The following is a 22813-nucleotide window of genomic DNA, read 5'->3' on the forward strand; positions in this document are numbered from 1 at the left end:
TTGGCTTAGTTGTTTTATGTATGTTTATGATGCCCAGTTGTTTGTGTGACCTCGCTTTTTAGCGATGGTTTTATGTGATCCTAAATTTCGAATTTGTCACCACTGATCTATTGTGGCAAGATTTGCACCGTTGGTTCTTATGTGTTCTTTGTTTATTGTGTTTGTCACATAAGGAATGCATTATGCTTGCTTGTTGCGCGTGCTTATTCTATCCACCAATAAAAAAAATGTACCCAATTATCACCTTCTTATAACCGTGTTATATTGTGTTTCTATTATTAATGAATTATCACTATCAAAAACTACATACAAATCAAATCTCGTACGCTCTAGAATTTCTCAATTGAGACATATAGTTCATTGGGGTATGTAATATCGGGTAATGTTAAGAAGACTAAATTGCATGCCGTTTATTGCAGAACGTACACTTCCACTGTATGCTAATATATGTGGACACCAAGTATTTTGAACCTACAACCAAAGAAAATTTCGAATATTATTGATTAAAAGAAAAATACTTGGAAAAAGATTCTCTGCATGCTATATAATATTAGCATGGAGCCAAACACTAACAAACAAATTTGGCAAACCCGACCAGAACGAAGCAGGGACACCTATCAGCTTTTCTTTGTCATCACATACAGCTTCAAACGACACACTAATTCTGTTTCCCACCACTTTCGCGGAGAATACAGAAAAATCTGGCTGGAGCACAATGAAGCCAAAAACTAAGACCTGGCGAGCAATGTGGTCAAGGGCTCAAGGCGCTTCGCCGACTTGATCAACGGCCAGGATCTTAAGCAAGCCAGCATACGTCACGCCTTGGTTCTCATCGCCGCCGCCCAGTTTAATCATGGCCTTGATATCTTCATCGGTGGCGACGAAGCCGGCGCTGCTCATGTAGTTCTTCAGGTCCTCGTGGCTGAGCTTCCCGTCGCCGTCCTTGTCCATCACCTTGAACACGTCATCCATCACTCCCGAGCTTTTCTCCCCGTCACCGCAAGCCAAGACGCGCTCGAACTCCTCGTACTGGACGAACCCGTCGTTGTCGGAATCGGCGGCAGAAATCATCGATCTGATGAGGTTTTCGTCCGCGGCGGAGCTGGAGAAGCCGGCGTAGAAGGCTCGGAGGTCGTCTTTGCTGATCTTGCCGTCGTGGTCCGCGTCCAGAACGTCAAATGCTGGACGGAAGTCAGAGGTGAGCGTAGTCGTCGCGGTCTCCACGCTGAGAGTTCGGCCGGAGGGACACATTGCGATGCGAACGGCGCTGTGTGTTAAACGACGTCGGGGGGAAGCTCCGGTAGAAGAAGTCGTGGAAGGAAAATTTATGTGACTTGAAGAGAGGCATTCGGGTATTTATAGAGGTAAGGGGTTTTGGAATGAGATGTGAGAATGTTAAAAATTATTTTAAATACTTTTATTTTAAATTAAATATAAATAATATTTAATAAAAACTTGTTGTACGATAAACGATTTGAGAATTCTCGTAACGAGAGGATCGTTTAGATGGTTTTCGGCCTTGATTATGAGAGAGTAAACAGTGAATTGCATGTGTAATGCGTATGGAGTGACGTCATGAGACTAGGATCGACAACGCTGGCGGGTCCAGAACCTGCCAAAACCACACCATATAATTGGGTTAATGATGCATTAGGTTTGACTTGGTTAAGTTTAAACCTCAAATTAGTAGCATAAACTAACATTAACAAAAAAAAAATTTATTTCTCCATTTTCTTTCCAACGTATGTTAGAAATCGTTCGAAAGTAATTTTAGTTTTGTGAAATTTATAACTAAATTTTGGTAAAAAACGCAAGTAAATCTTGAAAAACACTTGAAAATGTTTTCTGGAAAAAACACATAATTAGTACTTCTTCCAGGAAGTACTTAAGTGCTTTTAAAACTCAAAAATATTTTCTTTAAAAACGGGCTGTAGATTCGCTATCCCCTTTTACGTGTCTTATTTGTGTCTCGTTTACTTATATTTTGACACATATCCTCTAACTTAACTGAGAGATAACGCCGTTAAGTTTTTACTTGACATTTAAAAATTAAAAACAAAATCAAACACAAGAGGATCCTTCTGCAGATTTTTGAGTTCCTTCATATCAAAATCCATATATCAACACCCACGATCAAAATCCCTAACCAAAAGCCCCAGATCAAAATCCATAACCAAAACCCATATGACACAACGAAGACGACGATAGGCCGAGTTACTGAGAGAGAAAACGAAGATCCGCTTGGATGCCATATGCGAAACTCATATTTTTCTTCTCAAACCCCGATAGGCCGAGTTAATGAGAGTGAAAACGAAGACGGCGACAAATCGAATTCGGTTGAAGCGGAAACGCAAATAAAGAGTAAGGGAAATGCGATTGATTTTTGATGGGGGAGATGGGTTGATTGAGGGTGCAGAAGGTGTTTGATAATATGACTAAGAGAGACTTGATCTTGGAATTCTATGATCTGGTGTTACTCTCAAAAGGGTCTTCACCATGAGTCATTGAAGATGTATAATGGGTCTTGATGGGTTTACGATTGTTGGGTTGCTTTCGCCTTGTGCTCAATTGGGCGCATTGAATATTAAATAAAAAAGAAATGAATAACTTAACAAAGTTATTTCTCAATTAAGTTAGAGGATATGAGTCAAAAGGGAAATTTTATTTGAACTCATACAACCTCTTTCTACACCCAATTTACTCTTTACACCCATATTATTTTTAATTAAAGAATCAATCTCTTTTTAAACCCAAATTTACTATCTAAAATACCCTCACAAACTCAATTCAATATATAAAAATTCATCTTTACACCCTTTTAGAAAGCAAAAGCAAGAGGAGGTCATTGATCACTTTGTGAAGCAAGCCTCATCACTCGATGGCTCCGCCCTCGGCCCCCTCGTCGCAGAAGTCACCTCCCACCTTGCCCTTTTTTCCTTTTCGGAAATTATCGATGTCCCTAATGTTCTTCAGGTTCCATGTTTCTATTTATTTATTGTGGAAGTTTCATTTTTCTATGTATATTTTGGTGGTGTAGTTTCTGGGTTTGAGCAAATGATGTATAATCAGGATTTTGTTGTAGCCAAAGACAAAATAAAATTGTTTATTGTTACTGGGTCTTGCTTCATATGCATTTGTTTTTTTTATTGTGGAATATGTGCAGCTTGAAGGAACTGAAAATTATGTCTACCTCGATGTGCTTCGATTGTTTGCACATGGCACATGGAGTGATTACAAGAGTAAGCACGCAAAAATCGCTTCGTCTTTTGGTCGAGTTTCTAATAGATGAATTGATAAACAACATCAATTTGTTGAAAGCTTTCTGACTCTTTTGTTTCTTGTGGTGATATTGCTTGTAATTATTGCTCTTGCTGATCGAGTTAACATGAAGCTAGAGAGGAAATGAAAAGCAACCGGATTTGATTATTAGGTGATCGTAGGGTTTTATGGCAGCTCTTAGGAATTTAGTCAAAATGAGTATAGGATAAAGATTGTATGATGGTAGAACTTAATTATTGAGTATGGGTTTATTGATAAATTTTAGTTTTATTCTTAATTTCATCTTGTACTTAATGGTAATTATGCATTAAGATAAAATAGACAATTCATATTTAGAATTTAAGTTGGGTATAGAAAGAGGTTAGATAAGTTTAAATAAAATTTTCCGAGTCAAAATATTAGTAAACGAGACACAAAAGAGACACATAAAAAAGGACAACAAATCTACAGCACTAAAAACGTTTTCAGGTATTTTAAAAACATTTCTAAACGAGTCATTAAATACTTTGAGAGACTCCCTATTACCAATCTTGGCCGTCATTATTACAAATGCCTTTTTTATATATTTGATTTCCTAAAAGTTAATTCCCCTATTTTTTTTCTCCTTGATTATATCATTTACTTTTTATTTATTTATTGTCGTATAAATGCAATTACAATCTTCCAAAAGAATCACAAAAATATGGAAGCTTTTCAAATCAAAAGAACTCACGTCGAAAATATTAATAGGTTTAATATCATATTATTACTCTGAAATTTCTTAATTTTTAATATTCATAAGTTTTTTCGCCTTAGTCTAGTACATAAAATCATAATTCTGATACACTTTCATACATCTCTTAAATTTTTTGTTAAAACATCTGTCAACTAATGACGTGACGTCTATGTAGACAATGAATGAACGCCACGTGTCAATCTGACACCACGAGGACATTAAAAAATAAAAATAATTATAAAATTGGGGATGGATTTGCTTTTCTGGTGTTCTTCCTGACCCAAAACCAAAGAAATTATCACACCCTTTTCGCCCAAAGGGGCTTTTCAATTTCCTTCTTTCCGGCCTTCGAACTGAGAACCTTCATCTTCAATCACCACCGCCATGTTATATCAGTCCCCCACTCCTCCACCCACCGCTTCGACTTCCTCCTCCTGCCAACCCCAAAACCCTAACCTAATTTTTGGCCCGAATCCCCAAAAGGGGTCTGTCGAGTTGGGCTTCGTTCGGTCCCTGCAACCCAGAAACCATCCACAACCATTTCTCTTCTCAGTTCAGATCCGCCCAAGATGTTATTTTCCAACCCCAACATTGAAGGGACATCGATGATTTGCATGTAGGCCTTCAGATTATCGACTACCACGATGGACGACGGCGTTCAGGATATGAAGAAGGAGGAGTTAGATTTGACAATGCGTTCAGGCTCAGCAATGTGATCGGGGAAGAAAAGGGAGGAGCGGAGGAAGAGAGGGTTGGCTGCCCACGCAATGATGAATCCGGTCCAACGCCGATGCCGTCCACATCCCCAGTTCCAGTTGGTTCTTGCCCGTGGGACATGGTGGCAATGGTGAGGATTTTGAAAAGGCAGCGACGGCAGGAAGGGAAATGAAGAAATGGGGTTTTGGTGAAGATGGTAGCTCGGGGAGAAGAGAAATGAAATAGGGTTTTCAGTTTTATTATTTATTTAATTTTTTAATATTCATGCGGGCTTATATTGACACATAACATCCTGTTCACATAAACGTCACGTCATCTGTTAACAGAGGTTTTGATGAAAACTTAACGGAGGTATAAAAGTACCCTAAAATTATGATTTTAAGTACCAGACTAAGACGAAAAAAACTTCTATGTATAAAATGTTAAAAACCAATAAATTTTAAGATAATGAACTGAGATTAACCCATATTAATATTATAAATCACACTGCGTATGTATGGTCCAATACGATTAATAAATGAATCTCGAATATTGTCTCGTTTACGTAATCGTAATCAAAATAAGAAGAATTGGATTGAGGAGGAATTGAATTGAGGAGGAATTGGAATGAAGAAGAGTCAGAATCGGATTCCTGTTAAAGCTGTTTACTTAGATGTTCAGGAATCCGAATAGAAATTCAATTGATTTGATATAAGTTGTTTACTAGTTAAACTGAATCGGAATAAAAATTAATATAATTACTAAAATGTCCTTTTTTAAATTTTATTCTATATTTATTTTTAAAAACATTTTAATTAGTTATTTTTATTTATTTAGTTAAAGTAGAGTTAAATGTCAATTATTGTGTATAAATTAAATTATAATATATATAAGCCTAAAACCCAGTCACGTTCATCTTCCCACCAGCAAAAGAATAAACCCAGAAAACAATCAGAGCTGTCAAGAATAGACGAGCATCGAATGGCTAAGGTCGCGATCGCAATCGTCAAAGCGACGTCGTACGAGGATGAGCCGGCGAGCGAGAAGCACGTCCGTGAAATACCGACGTTGACGTCATCGTCCCGGGGCTACATCCACGCTTTCTGTCGGCCGTGTCGAAGCGTCTGCCGTCTGGTCCATCGCCTCCTGAACGATGGTGATCCGGTGTTCGTGAACGAGATCTCGTATGCAACCCGCAGGGTCTCTTTACCTATCGGATTTCATGGACGCACAGTCGACATAGTTGAAAGGCAGATTGATGGGAGGGCATTATAGGAAGAGCAAATGTATTCCTGATTCCCTCACCATCCGGGAATTCAATTACCTCATCTATGGAGGGAGTCCAATTCCTCCGATTTGAGGAATTGAATTCCATTTTTCTTGTGGGTCCCATAAACTTTTGATTCCTCCCAATGTCAGTAAACACAAGAATGAACTGTAATCGAAATTGGATTTCTTGTTTTCATTCCGATTACGGGTTAGTAAACACTCCCTCACTGAATTTCAGTCATCAAGTAATGTGTGCGTACAATTTAAATTTGATTTTAGCGAAAATCGAATATGAACCTAAACAATCGTGTAAGTTTAGAGCATAGGTAAAACGCAATCAAGCCTAGTAGCCCAATACGCTCGGCTTTGTTATTCCTTTATTTTCTTTAGGCCCAAAATCAGGCCCTGGAAGTTGGGTTTGCTTAAATGGGCTATTATTAATGTTGGATCCAATCCAAGTGAGCCGAATGTTAATGTAATGGTTGATTCGTAATATCACTAACATGAAGGGGCTTTCCATAGTATAAGTCACAAACCCTAAACCTATAAATTCCAGTATTTAAACACAACCCTGCCTTGCCTTCGCTGCAAACGCGAAAACAGAATAGTTCTCAGCCTCCCAGCCTCCCAGCTTCCTTTCATCTGCCTCCTCCTCTTTCTCTCTGCTATTTTTTTATTTTTATTTTTATATTTTGGTTCTTTTTTCGTGATAAAAATGGAGGAAAAGAAATGTGGTGAGTGCTATCGTGCGCCTCTTGATGAAGCCCGGATCCCATTAATTTGGATTTTAGGGTTTTATGTTCTTAATATAAAGAACGAGGAGGCAAATTTGGTGCAGGAATGTTGAGTCGCTTTGCCTTTGAATTCTTACCGGGCTCAGTGAATAACACCCTGCCAAATCCCCTCTTCTTTTTCTTTATTCTTTTTTCTTTTTTCATCCGGTTTTATTTTATTTTTTTGTTTCGTTTTGCATCTGATATTTTATGAAACGGATTTTATTGAAGAATTTTGATATGCGTTTGTGTGGGGGCTCCGATGATGGATTAAATCTTTGAGACCTGATCATCGAATGGATGACAACTATAAGCATGGTTTCTGAGGATCCCTTTTATAATTTTATGCAATTTAATTTAAATAAATTTATAGAATTTATGAGTATAAATGATGAAGTCAGCACTGGGCTCTGAGTACATTTGATGCACAAAAAATGCAGCCTAGAAAGCTATTTCTGATATAATATATATCAGAGAGCTTAAGGGAGGGATCCCGAAAAAAATGGGGATTAGGTGTGGGGCCCATTTCATATCAAATTTCAACGATTCGAACCGTCTATTTTGTTAGTCTCAATTCATAGATCATCCTTGTAAAAATTCAATTCAATCCGAAATCATTTGTCTATTTAATTATCAATATCAAATTTCATATTTTCTTATATAAGAAAGTATTCGTTCATTTCCTTGAACCCAATTAGATGTCTTAAACATTTCCAATTTAGCTAATATTTTACAAAGATGATCTATGAATCGAGACTAACAAAATAGACGGTTCGGATCGTTGAAATTAGATGTGAAGTGGACCCCACACCTAATCTCCATTTTTTTCCCTCCCCTTAAGCTTTATGTAATATATATATATATATATATATACTTTTCTCTTGTTCCAAATCTCTCACTTGTCTTTGTTCTTTTTTATAGGAACCCAAAAAAAAAAAGAAAAGTAAGTTGCAGACCTTGGTTATTTACAATGGAAATGGATTGTCTATCCTTCCCTTTTCATACTCCTTTCATGTTCTTCTGTTTTGTACGATCATGATTAGGTTTTATCAATATTTTATATTAATTTTTTTATAAAATAATAAGATAAAAAGTAAATATTGATGTGATTTAACAGTGGCCATACAAAATAAAAAGGTATGAGGAGGGGAGAGCAGACAATCTATCTTCATTTACAACTGCTGGACAAAAAGCAAAGATGTAGGGAATATTTAAAGATAATTAAAAATAATCTGAAAAGCGAAACGTTATTTGGATTGAAATGTTTTAGAACGAGAAAAACAGCAGAATGTTTAAAACATAAAACCCAAATGACATGTCTACTGATATGTAACAAAAGTGAGGGGAAACTGAATCAGAGGGTTTACAATTACATGCGACGAATACATCACTACTATGTCGTCTAGTGTAAATAACGAAATAACCTGGTAAAATTTTGTCGACATTACAATGTACCAAATGTGCACAAGACGCCATTGGTAAAAAAAATTACATATTTAATAAGTTATTCTTGGGGCAAAGATAGTTTCCTTAAGAGCAACTCCACCATGGCCAATAGCCTAATGGATATGCGATTTTTTTTACCCAATAATCCCAACTCCTTGCTCCAGCCCCATGATTGGCCCGAGTGAGAGACCCGACTCGAATCGGTGGTCCGAGAGCCTGAGGCCAAATGATGATGTTAGCCACGTTACAAAAAAAATTTGCATCAGGCGCATGTCGCACACATGCGTTGGGGGCACATCACCGACAACTTTTCAGTCAGTGGGACCAGCAATGCAGACGATTGAAATGTTACCGTTGGTGGGCCACGTGGCATGTTCTTGCCCGTTGGATTTCAACGGTTACTTTTTCTGAACCGTTGGATTTCCAACGGTAAAAAAAAAATTCAAACCTTTTGCAATATCAGCCGTTGGATTTGAGATCAACGGTCTACGTTATTCGTCTTTAAATATTTTTTTTTTAATTTCACATTAAAAAATTCAGATATGTTACCGTTATGCCACGTGGCACAATCTAGAGGGTTGGATTTCAATTTTTTTAATCCAACGGCAGAAATTAATTAAGTTGATAAAAAATCCGAAATTTTTTTAAATTAAAAAAAAAATTGATTTTACTTTTCTATAAATACCTTCTCGTTATTTTTTACCTTACACCATAATTTCATATTTTCTCAAATACTTTCAACCACATTCCAATATTTCTCTCAAAGTTTCAATCTAATTGGTTTCCAACAAAATGACTAATGATGCAGGTACGAATTGGACGCTTATTGAAGATGTTACGTTGTTTTCTATTAGGTTGAAGTTACTCATGATCCGGTTACGGGCAATGAGATGCAGTTGCGAGAAATATGGAGTCTTATTCATACACTTTTTCTTGAGAAAATTGGTGGAAAAGAACGAAAGAATCGATGTCCAGTTGTTGGAGAATACTTAGCCAATCGTTTAGTCTTTGGAGAGACGCCTTGGCACAAGCTAGTAGTAATCTTCGAAGTGGGAAAAATTTAGCGGATCAAGTAACAATATATTATTTATTTGTTTGTACTATAACCAAATTTACATTAGCTACTTTGATTATAATTATTTCTTCTACCGCATTGTGTAGACACTTCAAGCACAAGCTTGGTATAATGCCAAAACCAAAAACCAAAACAAATCATTCACCCGGTGGGAATGTTGGAATTGTCAAAGATTGTCCTAAATTCAGAGTTGTGTCAGTCGGTCCAGAAGTTGTCATGAACATCACCCTTCTACACTCTACGTCCAATCATGCCTCACGTGCTCATAAAACCGACATAGAAGAAGTGCCGGAAACGCCCCCTAAACAAGGGTCGGGGTCGACCCGTTATTCAATTAGGCCTCAAGGTAAGAAGGCTTCAAAGTGAAAAGGGAGTGCTTCCAAGAATGATTATGCAAAGTATATGGAAGAACTTGCTCGCCAAGGTGAATTGACTTTGGAAAGGCTCAACAAGATCGTGACATTATGAAGGAGCCTGTTCTAAAGCGGTCGTGGTGCAAATGAGGTGTGCAAGAGAAGCGAGATAAAGAGGAGATGATTATAGCACCACAAGAAGAGATGATCCTAGCACCATAAATTGGTTAGGTGATGATTTTCCATCCACGAAGGACTAGGGAATTTGTTTTTAATCGAAGCCCATAAATTTCCAATCACTTTGGATTGTAATTTCTTATTTATTGCATAGAGTACTTTATGTTGTTTCCAATTTATTGAATTTAGTACTTTATTTAAACTAAGAGTATATTTATTTAATTTGGTAATTTATTTAAACTAAAAGAATCTTTATTCAAATGACATAAACATACCAAATAAAATTACAAACACACCAAATAAATAAATAAAACTCACTAAATGAACTTAAAAAACACACCAAATAAAATTAAATAAACACACCTGTTGATGCACAAAACCGGAGATCTTGGAACAACGTAAATCCGACTGTGAATCTGCAAGTAATGTAAATAACACAAGATGTATCGTGGTTCACCCCAAAGTTTGGGCTACGTCTACACTGATTATGTATTTCTGAGGGAGAGAGTACCTCTGTAATGTGAGAGGGAATCTGAGAGGATGAGGGAGCCTAAGGCCTAAGAATTGGCCTCTCCTAATTGTGAGCGTGAGGAATCCTTTTATAGAATAAGGGTTCCTCACTTATTACATATTTGCCCCTTTCTTTATCACATAATTACATTTAAGTCCCCCGAGTATTTGTACGAGATCGAAATACGAGGCCCTAAATATTGTATAAACAGTAGTCCCCCAAGTCTTCAGTCAAGAGAGTCTTTTGGCTGGAGACTTGAAATTCAATCCATGTGTGGGTTGAAGTAACTAGATGTCGTCTAGAACTGATGCTCGATATGAGGCGATGCCTAATCTGAAATGATGCTCAACTAGAAGTAGCACATGTTGCGAGGCTGCTCTGCTTGTGGCTTATGTTGCCTTGGTTGTCTCGGCTTGTGGCGTTTGAAGGTGAGGGAGTCCCTTTTATAGAATAAGGACTCACTCCTCAATACATAAATGATGGGCTAGAGTTGATGCTCGCGGCGAGGCGGTTGCTCCGTAGGTGGCGATGCTTTCTAATGAAGGTGAGAGAGTCCCTTTTATAAAATAAGGGATCGCTCCTCAGTACATGAGTAATGGGTGCTCTCTAATGAAAGTGAGGGAGTCCCCCAAGTCTTCGGTCAATAGAGTCTGTTGGCTGGAAACTTCAAATTGAATCCATGTATGGGCCGAAATGGCGGTTGTTCGGAGGCGATATTTGTATACCCTGCACTGAAGCTTTGTAGGTGAAGCTTTGCAAGTGAAGCTTTGAAGCTAGAGCTCTGTAAATGAAACTTTTGAAGCTGGAGCTTTTGTAAATGAAGCTTTTGAAGTTAGAGTTATGTAAATGAAGCTTTTGAAACTGATTGACATGAGTGATGCTCATGAATGTTTATGTTGATTAACATGAGTGATGCTCATGGATGTTGTCATGAGTGATGCTCATGAATGTTAACATGAGTGGTGCTCATGAATGTTAACATGAATGATGGTCATGAATGTTTATGTATGATTGTCATGAATGATGCTTATGAATGTTTATGTATGAATGACATGAGTAATGCTCATGTATAATTTGGAGTACTAAGCGTACTTTTGATCACCTGGTTGGTGGCATGAAGGAGAGTACGGGTTGTACATTTCATCACCTGGTTGGTGGCATGAATGGCTAGTTACCAAATGATATTTAGAGTACGGGTTGTACATTTCATCACCTGGTTGGTGACATGAATGGCTAGTTGCCAAATGATATTAGAGTACGGGTTGTACATTTCATCACCTAGTTGGTGGTAATAGCGGCAGGTTGCTGAATAATTTTGGAGTACTGGACGTACTTTTGATCACCTGGTTGGTGCTATTTTGGGCTTATGGACCTTCGCCCTCTACACAACATTCCAGCCCATTTATTTTGGGCTTTGTCATTTATTTTATTTTATTTTATTACTATTACCCTCTGATGGGGTTTATACAGATGTCTCCGAAAGATAGGAAAAATACATCATAAAAATAAGAAAAGTAAATCACATCATTCTGGTGGGGTGTTAACTCCTTGCGTTTGCTTTCCTTTTTTTTTTTTTTGCTTTCTCCTTTCTTTTCTACTTTGCTTTTGCTTTTGTTTCTGTTTCCCACTGCGTTTCTTTGCTCAAGTAGAAATATCCTATGGGCCTTCAGAAAGTGATTTCACATGGCTACCACCCTGTAAAGAAGATGCTCCTTGAAGCAAGAAAGCAAAAATGTTGTTTGGATATGGGCACATGCAAGCTTTGCATAGTTGCAGCAGATAATTGTAGTGGAGATAATATATATAACAGGTGAGTGCATGGTTGGAGTTTATGGAGGACCCGTTGGTGGTGCCTGTGCCACTGCTAGTGGATGATTGCTTTTGCCTGTTTTTTTATGATGGTGTCTCTTTCTTTTTGAGTTGGTGGTCGACACATTAATTCGTCAGATTAAAAATTCTTATCTTCTTTCATCAGTTTTCTCTGTCCACCACGACATTGAACCTCAGCTCCATGATATGGGTCCATCTGAAAAGCAACTTGGGATTGATTGTATGATCCGAAAGCTACGTCGTTTAAGCTATGTGAAGCTTGGCGACGTGAACTGGATCGGAGAATCTGGGAGTTTAGGAGCTCTGAGCAGGAGTTTCTGAGGGTGTGCAGATCAGAGATGTGGCGTAGATCCGGTATTTGAGTCGGGTTGACCCGTTGGATGGGTCAGACTCGGACGAATGGAGAGGATATATGCTGCACCTGCTTCATATATGCAGATCAGAGACACGTGATCAACTTCTGCTTTAGGATCATTTTCCCCCGACGTTGGAAGAACTTTCAACCTCGAGATCAACGCTCATATTTTCCATTGAGTAAATCAGATTTGAGTGGTTCCTTTGTTGAATTAACTGCTTCAAGTTTGCGTGCAATCTGATCAACAGTTTGCTGGTCCTCCGGAGTGGCCTCAACGCCTCGATCGAGCGAAACAATGACGTCAAGAAGCTCGTCCTTGATAGGCTGAGTGTCTTTGCGTTTGTTCAAAAATGCAGGAAAGAATGAAACTTTGGCTCTCAATTTCTGATAACTTGAACTACAGCTGGAGAGTGTGTGAATGGTGGTGGTGGTGGGTTTCCCAGGCCATAAAGAACATAGGTATCAAGACGCCGCCATCTAGGATTGCGACTACTTTGGAGGAATGTATCAAAATTGCGAATGAGATTGGGTTTCTTAGTGCAGTTATTCACAATCTCCTTCAAGCTCTGTACCATCTTTCGAGATCCCACCGGTATGCCGGAAATCCCAGTATTACCTTTGCCATTGCTGGCCACTCCTCCGCCGCCTTTCCCGCTCATTCTCTTTCTCTTTCTCTCCCTCTATGAGAAAACCCTTATTAGATCTAAGACTGCTGATACGGCATCGTATTGGATTTATAGTTGTTCGCCTCTCTCTCTGTGGTTCCACCGCTGCTGCCAAACAGAACGAACAAGGAAGAAGAAGAAGATCATACATAAACAGCCACAGCTCACGGGGATGGAAGAAGCATGAGGCTTTTTCTGACTAGCTACTGCTATATGGCGCTGACGTTACTGGTGCGCGGTCGACGAGTTGTCGACCATCTGATTAGGTCGGACCTCCATAGCTCACGATGATCAACCGCCCCTGATCGACGGTTGCTATTCAATATCTGATTTAACGATTTCTAGTAGTGGTGGTGGCGGTGAGGCTGTCTTTTTGTTTTTTTGTTTTTTTGTTTTTTTTTGCAATGGCAGGGGCATAAGAAGATCAGAGAGAGCAGAATGGAGAAAACCACCGCAAGCCTCAGCGTGAGAATTCTTTTTTTGCTAAAAGATTCTCTGAATTTTTGCTACACAGTAGAGAGAGAGAGCTGAGGAGTGTGTGAGATTTGGATCTTTTCTGTTTCTGGGTTTTTTGTGATTTTGCAGATTCACGATGGGGGTGAAAAAAATGAAATAGAACCGACACAACTTTTCGTATCGATTCCCACAGACGGCGCCAAATGTTGATGCAGAAAACCGGAGGTCTTGGATCAACGTAAATCCGACCGTGAATCTGCAAGTAATGTAAATAACACAAGATGTATCGTGGTTCACCCCAAGGTTTGGGCTACGTCCACACTGATTATGTATTTCTGAGGGAGAGAGAACCTCTGTAATATGAGAGGGGATCTGAGAGGAAAAGGCAGCCTAAGGCCTAAGAATTGGCCTCTTCTAATTGTGAGGGTGATGAGTCATTTTATAGAGTAAGGGTTCCTCGCTTATTACATATTTGCCCATTCCTTTATCACATAATTACATTTAAGTCCCCCGAGTATTTGTACGAGATCTAAATACGATACCCTAAATATGATATAAACAACACCAAATAAAAACAAACACACGAAATGAACGTAAGTTTCTTGAGCTTGTTTCAATTCCTATTGGTGCTCTATCAAGTCAATTTGCCTGGCATTGTGCATATATGGGTCCTGAAGTGAAAAATCTTATTGAATGAGCTTTTTATTATAACGTCAATCTTTTTGTAATGGCTCATGTTGCATGGGTTTTTCGGTGGAATCATGAGCACAATATATTTGTGTTCTAGAATTGTTCATCGTATCTGGCTCATATTCATCAACAGCATCATAATCGTACTCATCTTCCACAATCATGTTGTGAAGAATGATGCACATTATCATGATGGATCAAAGCGACTCTAAATCACACATTCTGGCAGCATCCCTGACAATCGCCCAACGACCTTGGAGGATACCAAAACAACATTCCACATCCTTCCTACATCCCTCTTGATAGCTTGCAAAGTATTTTTCCTTTGCACTTCGTAGACGTGGCACTGTTTTGACAAACGATGACCACCTTGGATAAATGTTGTCTACTAGGTAGTATAGCTCGTGGTACTTATGTCCATTAACCCAGTAAGTGACTCTTGGTGCTTTTCCTTGCAGGACATCGTTGAACACTGGGGATTGGGCAAGGATATTGAGGTCATTTTGAGCTCCCGAAACACCAAAAAAAAGCGTGCCAAATCCATGTATCAAATTATGCCACCGCCTCCAAAATGATACTTTTTGCTCATTTTCTATCCCCATAAGCTCATTGCCATGCACTTGGATAGTTTTTCAGTCGATGCTTCCAATCATCCCAAGAAAACCTCGCATCTTGCCCTTCTTCAGAAGCCTTTGCAAGTCCATCTCAGTAGGTCTTCAGAGGTACTCTATGGTGTAAATAGATTCGATTACGGAGCAAAACCTCATCAAGGACTCAAGAATGGTTGATTTCCCCATCCTCACTATCTCATCCACTTGGTCTGCAGATGCTCTATATGCAAGCATCCGCAAAGTAGCAGTAATTTTTTGCTCAGGAAAAAGACCCATAACACCAAAAACATCATTCTTTTGCATAAAGTAAGAATCATTGTTGCAAACATCAATCATGATTTTGTTGAACAAATGTCGTGTCTAAAATACGTATCAGGGAATGCACTGTTAGGAACAAAATAATCGTCGAAGAGATCGGTACCTCATAGTTGCGGAACGGCTGGGCTTGAAGATCTGAGCCATAACTTGGATGACTTGACGGGAATGTGATGCTCTTTGGCTTTTTACTTCATCATCTTTCCTTCTACGTTCCTCATCGTCTTCCTCTTCCATCTCATTTTCACCCACCTGAAGATTGAACATTTCTTCCTCTTGCTTAAATAATTATTTCTCTTGCTCACCGATTTCCTACAACATCCTTGAAGAAGACATTGTAAGAAGATAACAGAAATTATGAATAATGATAGATATTTTGATTTTGGTGTATGATTTCTTAGGATGGATGATGGGTTATAAGGAGGAAAAAGAAAGGATTAGGTTGTAGATAATGCCCGTGGCATGCCATCATTCATTAAAAATCTAATCGAAAGCTATCCTCAAAGATTGTAACAGATTGTGACACATGGTGCGACTTGATTGGTTAAAAATCTTATCGGAAATCTATCCTTAACGATTCTGAAAAGATAACGACACGTGACAAAATAGCATTGGATAAAAATCTTATCGAAATCTATCACCAAAAATTATCTTTTTGGATAATGACATGTGGCGCAACGAAAACGATTAAAAATCTTATCCGAAATTAGAAATAAAATTATTTTGTATTATTTTATAAAATAAAAAATACTAATATTTTATTACATATTACCATGACTATTGAGTTAGGGATGAAGATACAAAAGACAATTACTGTTCATTAAAGGCAATTACTGTTAACTAGAGGGGATTGAATAGGAAGTTGCCCTATAAGGCTTTTGTCACGTTGGAGTTGCTCTAATATAAAATTTGGAATTTAAGTACAAAAATTGAAGAGTTTCAAATAACTTATGAACTACGTGTATTGTTTGACTGAAAATCAATATGGTGTCAGTATAAAGAGCACAAGTAAAAATTGAGAGAGAGATTGTGAAAACTTACCAAATACTTTTGACACTATTTTTATGCTAAAAGCGCATTTACGAATACATTTTACAGAACACCTAATTGTTTCATAAAAAAGCTGATCCCTCTCATAACACAGCATAAACAATTTTTTTTTAAAGCACAGAAAAATACCAAACTTGCCATAACTTAGTCCAGATGAAGTGGTGCAAAATTTTCAAGGTATCATTCTCCGCCTTGTGTTCCTTCTCCATTTTCCTGTTCTCGTGTGTCCGAGACATCTGTGCCCCAGGATTTGATTTGTAACCACTTTAGCATAAGGATTTGAACTAAACTCAGCGTACAGGATTTGAAAAGAAAATGACCACGAAATATACAACGAATCCGGCAATGAGAATCCCCCCGTAGATATAGGTTTGAGATGACTGCACAGGATATTTGTACTCAATATCGCAGCATTTCATCTTTTCCCTCTCAGTCGCCAGAACATGGTCTACATACCTGCACCACGCAAATGATTAAAATTTTGAGAAACCTGCTCCACAGATATACAGTTCAACAACCAGCTGATGATCTTTTCCTGCGTGGTAAACTTATAGTAAAATACCGAACTAAACTTTTGCAAATATGGAAACTTACTGCTGAGTAAATATGGAACTCTGGAGAATCTCTGAACTGTTTAGATGTGCTTCTTGTAAGCGATGACCATACAGTGATGAAGACAAGTCTACAAGCTGTTCCTCAAGGTTCTGTTGTTTAGATGTCTTAGACGTGTTAATTAGCTTCAAGATGTTTGCCAAACACATGAATTCTACAAGTAGGAGTGACTTACATCCAAGTAGTTCTCCAATCTCTCCACTAATACATGCGGGAAGGGTTCGGGCAAGTTTGTTGTTTTTTTGTAAAACTTCTCTACCCACAGTTCAGTGGTTGATTTGTTCTTCTTGCCCTTCACTGGTTCACCAAGGGGAGTTTTCAGATACTCTGCGGCAAAAGTTTGTACAGTCTGCAGAGGATGATCGAAACCATATAAGCACAGAATCATGCAACAAATAAACGGCCAAAAAAGACCAAAATTACCTCTGATGTTTCGCGAATTTTGCGGAGTGCAGAATCTACACATGCATATATTGTGTTCCTCTGCCAAAAAGATAAACAAATACTTTAGATATCACAATGCTAAAAAATATGTGCGTACATTTATATCTGTTTGCGTGTGCCACCTAGTAAAGAATATGTGCATACATTTATATCTGAAGTATTATATATGATAGTGCACAATTTGGCATCATAAAACTAGCCTTACCAACGCAACATCCTGAAGAATTTGACTGACTTGAGAAGTATTAGAGAATGGTCCAAATGGATGACAACCAGCTGCCCAAAGCCAATTTACAACTGGCCTTTCATGTATATGAGAAGCCTTCTCATATGGTGCACTCAACCCACCAACAGCGGAGGCAAGCCCTGCCAATATATGGCGTTGTGCCTGAGAAGGAAAGTTGTGTCTTCTCTGTGTTTCTGAAACATAACTGCCCGCCAAGACATTTCAGCAACACAGTAAAAATGTGACTTCTTAAGGAACATAGGGAGGTGAAAGGAGAATGCCATCAAAATCAATTCCAAAAGAAAGTCATAAAAATATGAGAGGCATACTCTTTTATTTTTACCCATACACATGATACATGATGTACCAAAAACATGTACTGTTTTATATCTTTTTCCATAGTTTTGACCAACCAGTACACTGTAAAGAATGAACAGAAACAGTACATGTTCAGTGATGCTACGATGATGAAAGCCCAGGAATATTATATTGTTTCCTTACCTAAGAGGTATCTTCTCATTTTGGTGCTCAAGTACAATCACGACATCTTTGCTTGTCCATACAAGACTTTCGTCTTCCATCATAAGTTGTGGATCCACATCAGCCAATGATAGCACAAAGCTGTGGAAAAAGATATAAAACAAAAATTTACAGCAAACAATACACAATGATTTTATGAGTGATGCAGTAAAAAAAACAGGTCATGACACGAAGCATTACTTACAAACTTCTAGCTACCGCAGCTAGGTGACCATATATGTCATAAAAAAACCGAAAGCAAGCCCTAGAAGTTATATGCAACAGCTATCTGATGTAAATATTCTTAACTACAAGTTTCAATGATCATATTTTTATGCTAAAATTCTGGGTAGCACACTATACACTTAAGAAGGCAGATGTAGTTAAGCAAGACGAACTCAAGAAAAGTATCTTAGATGTAAATGTATGAAATAAGAATGAAGATGCACTATTATGAGAATAATACTAAAATTAAATACTGCGGGCAACTCAAGATGGCATGCTCACACAGGAATCACTCTTGTTCCATAAGTCCGGTAGATATCTCCTTGTTTCCTTTCTACTTTCTTCTTTTTCTTGCCACGTTTTGAGTCATAAGTAGTCCAAAGAGGTTTATGCTTTAGTATAGAATCACTTGAATTTTCAGTTCGATCTGCCCAATGCTGGCGGACGAAAAGTACAGATTAGGACATTGAAGACAGGAAGGAAAGAGAACTCAAATATACTTTAGAGCTTCCATAACAGAAGAAAAATGTCTCAGAAAACAAAAAAGAGACACTAAACATGTACAACTGTAGTAGATTTAGACAAACCTGGCGGAGGAAAAATTTACTTGAAAGAGATGGGTCAGCCACTTCAAGTAAACCAGCAGCAAGCACATCGGCAGAACGTTCCATCTCCTGGAATGAGTATTTCCAAGTGGAAAAAAAAAATTAGAATGTAGAACTTAAGTTCCATCTGATGTTAAGATGAGGAAAGAAGCATGACTTTTTAACTAAAAAATGATGACATCTATTATGTATGGCCCTAAAGAAAAAGAACTGGGTAAAGAAACACATCCCGTGAATATTTAGACAGAGAGTCTTTCACCAAAAATCTGGGAAAAGGTATAGAAAACAGAAACCCATCATTTGACACTAAAAATACCAGGACGAACAGTAGATAAATGAAGAAGTACCCACTTCTTTAAGAATAGCACCATCCAGATAAGTCTTGGTATGAACATGGAAGCGTCCATCATTCTTAGTTTCTTGCAGCGAATGGCTTCGCATAGCTTTTGAAACAGCAATAGACAACTTCTCATGGCGATGCAATGAATGTGAACCCCCAATGATCACAACTTCTTGGCCAACATGAACCATTTTCTTCACCTGAAGAGGGACAAATTAAACGATCAAACAAACATGGAAGTGATTTTGGGTTTATGTATCTCAAAGCACAACAATGCAATTACTATAGGAGAAGGAGAGGGTTGCTGTAACGGAACAATCCTAAAAGTGCCTCATTCTTTCTTCACATAGTCATCATAGGCAATCTAAAGGTGTTAGAGTTATTCCAGAAAAAAAAAAAGAAAAAAAAAAAAAAACTTACCTCTGCCTCAATTGCTTCAATATTTATGCTGTAGTTGTGGCCTTTGTCTATTATATTGTACCGATTGTGATTTTGCAGGACAATTATTGGTAAAAGCAGCCTTGTTGTCAAGTCAACAGTTTCAAATCTGAGTTAAGAGCATAAATAATAGTTAAAGACCACTAATAAAAAATGTATGAAGTATTATAAAAAAAATAGCAAGCTTGTTGTCAAAGAAAAACCATAGTCCTGATTTAGTACGTTCTACTTTGTGACGTACAAAAAGACCAAAAAAATCAAGGAAAGAGTAAAATAGTCCCAGTTTCAAATCAACATGTCAAAAAAATACACTTATTACCTAACATCTGGAGCTATAACATGCTCAACTGTGGTGGACACTAAAGACGCAAGTTGTCCAACAAATACATCATGTGTAGGATGATCACTAGCTGCACCCAAACCTCTTGGAACCATCACATTGCGAAGTCGTGGCAGCGACCTAGAACTGACGGTTCCCTCTTCAGTTTCAATCTTTCCATATGTGCATGGGCCTGCTGAGAGATCGATCACAACAAATCTGACAGCATATGCAGGAAATTAGTCCCTTTTTTTTTTCTCAATGGAAAAAAAATACCATAGTCAGATATAGAGAGCATAAATTGGTAACAATACATAGTCCCAAAAAAGCACAAAATTGATCATTCAATTTGATACTGTCAAAAGCTAGAGTACCTAGCAAAAACGTGGATTAAAGGAACGTTTCTAACCACCATTAAACTGCAAAGCATAATGCCATTTTTATTCATATTCTATAACACCAAATAACAACTCTCCTACATATAAACTACTACCTCCTACAAATAACTCCGCAACCGAAACAGATAACAGACGACAAGGTAACACACTAACCATAACTCAAAACAAGCCTAAAGACTTCGAGATAACCTTTGTAACATACTAACCATAACCTCACACGTTCAAGTACACCAGTCCATGGATTTGAAGTATACTTGCTACATGTTCACACGTTCACTAATCCACGTTACTCCATGTACTTTCAGGCTAGGCTTCCCCCTCCTTGTGGCCTAACACAGAGCACACTGGATATGTTCGTAATAACTACATGGATATCTTACACCCCTAAAGTAGTGTGTAACTTATTCTAGCATTTGCTCTTGGAAAACTAAAAGGAGGTTTAATCTACAAATAATACTATGTTAACTGTACCTGCCAGAGCCAAGCCAAACTTGAGAGGCACCTCCTCCATTGTATCGATAGCGATAAATGTAGTCTCCCTCTTGGTTTTTCATATCTTCCTCAGTTAGCTGGCTAAGTTTTCCATACATTAAGCTGTCAAGATCAATGTCCTTATTCCTAGGATCCATCCTTACCTGTAAAACAAATATAAACACCCAAATATAACAAGTACAGTTGAGAGAGACAATTAACGACTGGTTTGAGAAATATTAGCAAGCACATTCCCTTCATGTATGCAAAATCATATGGTAAAGGTAAAGTACCATGCAATTAAATGACTAATGTTGAATACAAACAGAGACTAAGAACTGTGCTGATTTCAGACCATACCTTATCGAAATTGACGATAAATATTGCACTCGGGATTTGCCGATCCATATTCGCAGCAGAATTAGCAGCATTCTCTATGTCAAATATGTAGGAATATAACTTCTCAAACATCGGCTCCACTACAGTTGCGTCCACTTCATACAGAGGTACTTGCCTTCCAAAATCAGTCTAAAATATTGAAGAACGATTTAAACCTTAATTCAATGACAAAATGATACTTGCAACTTTCTCAAAAGACAATGTACAGCATACAAACAATGGGAGTCACCTCTCTTGCATTTCCTGCAGCAACCATAGCTTCTTTCAGTGCCTTCTCAAGAGCTATTAGTTCTGGCTGCCCAGCCTGTAATTAGAACAAATACAAAACCCAATCACCGGACAAAAATGTAGCCATACATAATCAATTCAAACATCATCGAACACACACATGTACATATTATGTATATTGAATGCACACAATTCAAACAATGTAAGAATATAAAAAAGATAATGCTACGGTTGGATATGAAGCATACCGGAAAGGCATTATAAACAATTTGATGCTCGATATCGAGAGGCTCTCCTGTCTCAAGGCAGGAAGGCCTGTGCGATGGGAAGCTGATTTTCAGAAAATCTTCCAATTTGTGCGAATCGACGGAGTACCTATAGCCTCCATCGCCATTGAAGCCAATAAGAACCACATTCACTTCGAGAGGAACCTGAAACGGCACCTACACGCACACACACACACAATCACTCCCAGTCACGATCACACTAAAGTTTAAACCACATGTAAAAGAACAATTTCTCAAAAATTAAAACCTAATTTCGGAATTTTGTGATTTATTTTCGTTTCTGGCTCAGGTTTCTCGGCAACCAAACGGAATTTCAATTACTTTTAACGAAGAAATAGACAAGGAGGAAAGTGAAATTACCTCGGCGCGAGAGTGGAGCATGCGGCGGACATCGGATCGAACGCTATCTCGAACGTCGTGGAAGGCGCCGTGGTGCCACTGGGGGTGACCGGGATCTCGCCGGAAAGCCTGAGGCGCGGACTCGGATTGAAATACGAGCAGGCTCAGTGCAAAAACAAAGGCATGTAATATTGGTGTTCGATTTGATTTGGCAGCCATGGCTGCAGCTCGGTTCGGAGAATCAGGTAAACAAGAAGGAAATGAGAATTGGGGGCGAAGAGTGTGAGAATTACTACTGGTTGAACTTGGACTTGGGCATGGCCGGGTCAGCTCTCTGAGACTCGGAGCGAGACTCTCACACTGAGAGAAGCAAAGAGAAGAAAATGCTGAATTACGTTAATTTTTCAAAACTGTCCCTGTATTTGAGCGTAATTGCGGTAGCGGACCCTCGAACCGTGATTGGGTCAGAGGAGCTAACACAAGTTCAGTTCATGCTACTGCCAATCCCTCGACACATGTCAAGCCCACCAAATTATAACTTATTCCAATTCTTCCAAGCCCATTGATAGCAGGAGGACTTCCACGCCACCGTTATATACGTCCCGTTCTAATAATACAACGACATATTATATATGTAAGTTCTTTTCTCACCTAACATTGTATTTTTGGCAAGATATGCCGTCTGCATTATGTAAAT

At 38.3% G+C, this 22813-nt stretch overlaps 3 protein-coding genes and 2 non-coding genes across 5 annotated transcripts; 2 read left to right on the forward strand and 3 right to left on the reverse strand.

The window, feature by feature from the left end:
• Positions 1 to 463: 463 nt before the first annotated feature.
• On the reverse strand, positions 464 to 1464 carry LOC114822078 (calcium-binding protein CP1-like). The gene has a single exon (XM_029096082.2). The coding sequence runs from the start codon at positions 1249 to 1251 to the stop codon at positions 760 to 762; it is 492 nt and encodes a 163-aa protein (XP_028951915.1). The 5' UTR covers positions 1252 to 1464; the 3' UTR covers positions 464 to 759.
• A 5526-nt stretch (positions 1465 to 6990) lies between these two features.
• On the forward strand, positions 6991 to 7062 carry LOC114822382 (small nucleolar RNA R66). Its single transcript, XR_003770458.1, has one exon. It is a non-coding gene; the product is annotated as a small nucleolar RNA R66 (small nucleolar RNA).
• Positions 7063 to 7116: 54 nt separating this feature from the next.
• On the forward strand, positions 7117 to 7194 carry LOC114822399 (small nucleolar RNA snoR118). The gene has a single exon (XR_003770477.1). It is a non-coding gene; the product is annotated as a small nucleolar RNA snoR118 (small nucleolar RNA).
• Positions 7195 to 15006: 7812 nt separating this feature from the next.
• On the reverse strand, positions 15007 to 15483 carry LOC139192996 (uncharacterized). Its single transcript, XM_070815950.1, has 2 exons — positions 15409 to 15483; positions 15007 to 15261 (listed from the first exon to the last, which is right to left on the reverse strand). The coding sequence occupies exons 1-2, from the start codon at positions 15481 to 15483 to the stop codon at positions 15007 to 15009; spliced, it is 330 nt and encodes a 109-aa protein (XP_070672051.1).
• Positions 15484 to 16243: 760 nt separating this feature from the next.
• Positions 16244 to 22560, reverse strand: LOC103425615 (uncharacterized). Its single transcript, XM_008363705.4, has 16 exons — positions 22138 to 22560; positions 21739 to 21933; positions 21492 to 21566; positions 21224 to 21391; positions 20864 to 21027; positions 19995 to 20213; positions 19658 to 19784; positions 19249 to 19437; positions 18880 to 18966; positions 18575 to 18729; positions 18050 to 18169; positions 17528 to 17753; positions 17302 to 17361; positions 17054 to 17227; positions 16861 to 16970; positions 16244 to 16722 (listed from the first exon to the last, which is right to left on the reverse strand). The coding sequence occupies exons 1-16, from the start codon at positions 22333 to 22335 to the stop codon at positions 16557 to 16559; spliced, it is 2433 nt and encodes an 810-aa protein (XP_008361927.1). The 5' UTR covers positions 22336 to 22560; the 3' UTR covers positions 16244 to 16556.
• Between the last annotated feature and the right edge of the window lie 253 nt (positions 22561 to 22813).

The sequence above is a fragment of the Malus domestica genome, chromosome 16 (genome assembly GCF_042453785.1).
Source record: "Malus domestica chromosome 16, GDT2T_hap1".
Taxonomy (NCBI): domain Eukaryota; kingdom Viridiplantae; phylum Streptophyta; class Magnoliopsida; order Rosales; family Rosaceae; genus Malus; species Malus domestica.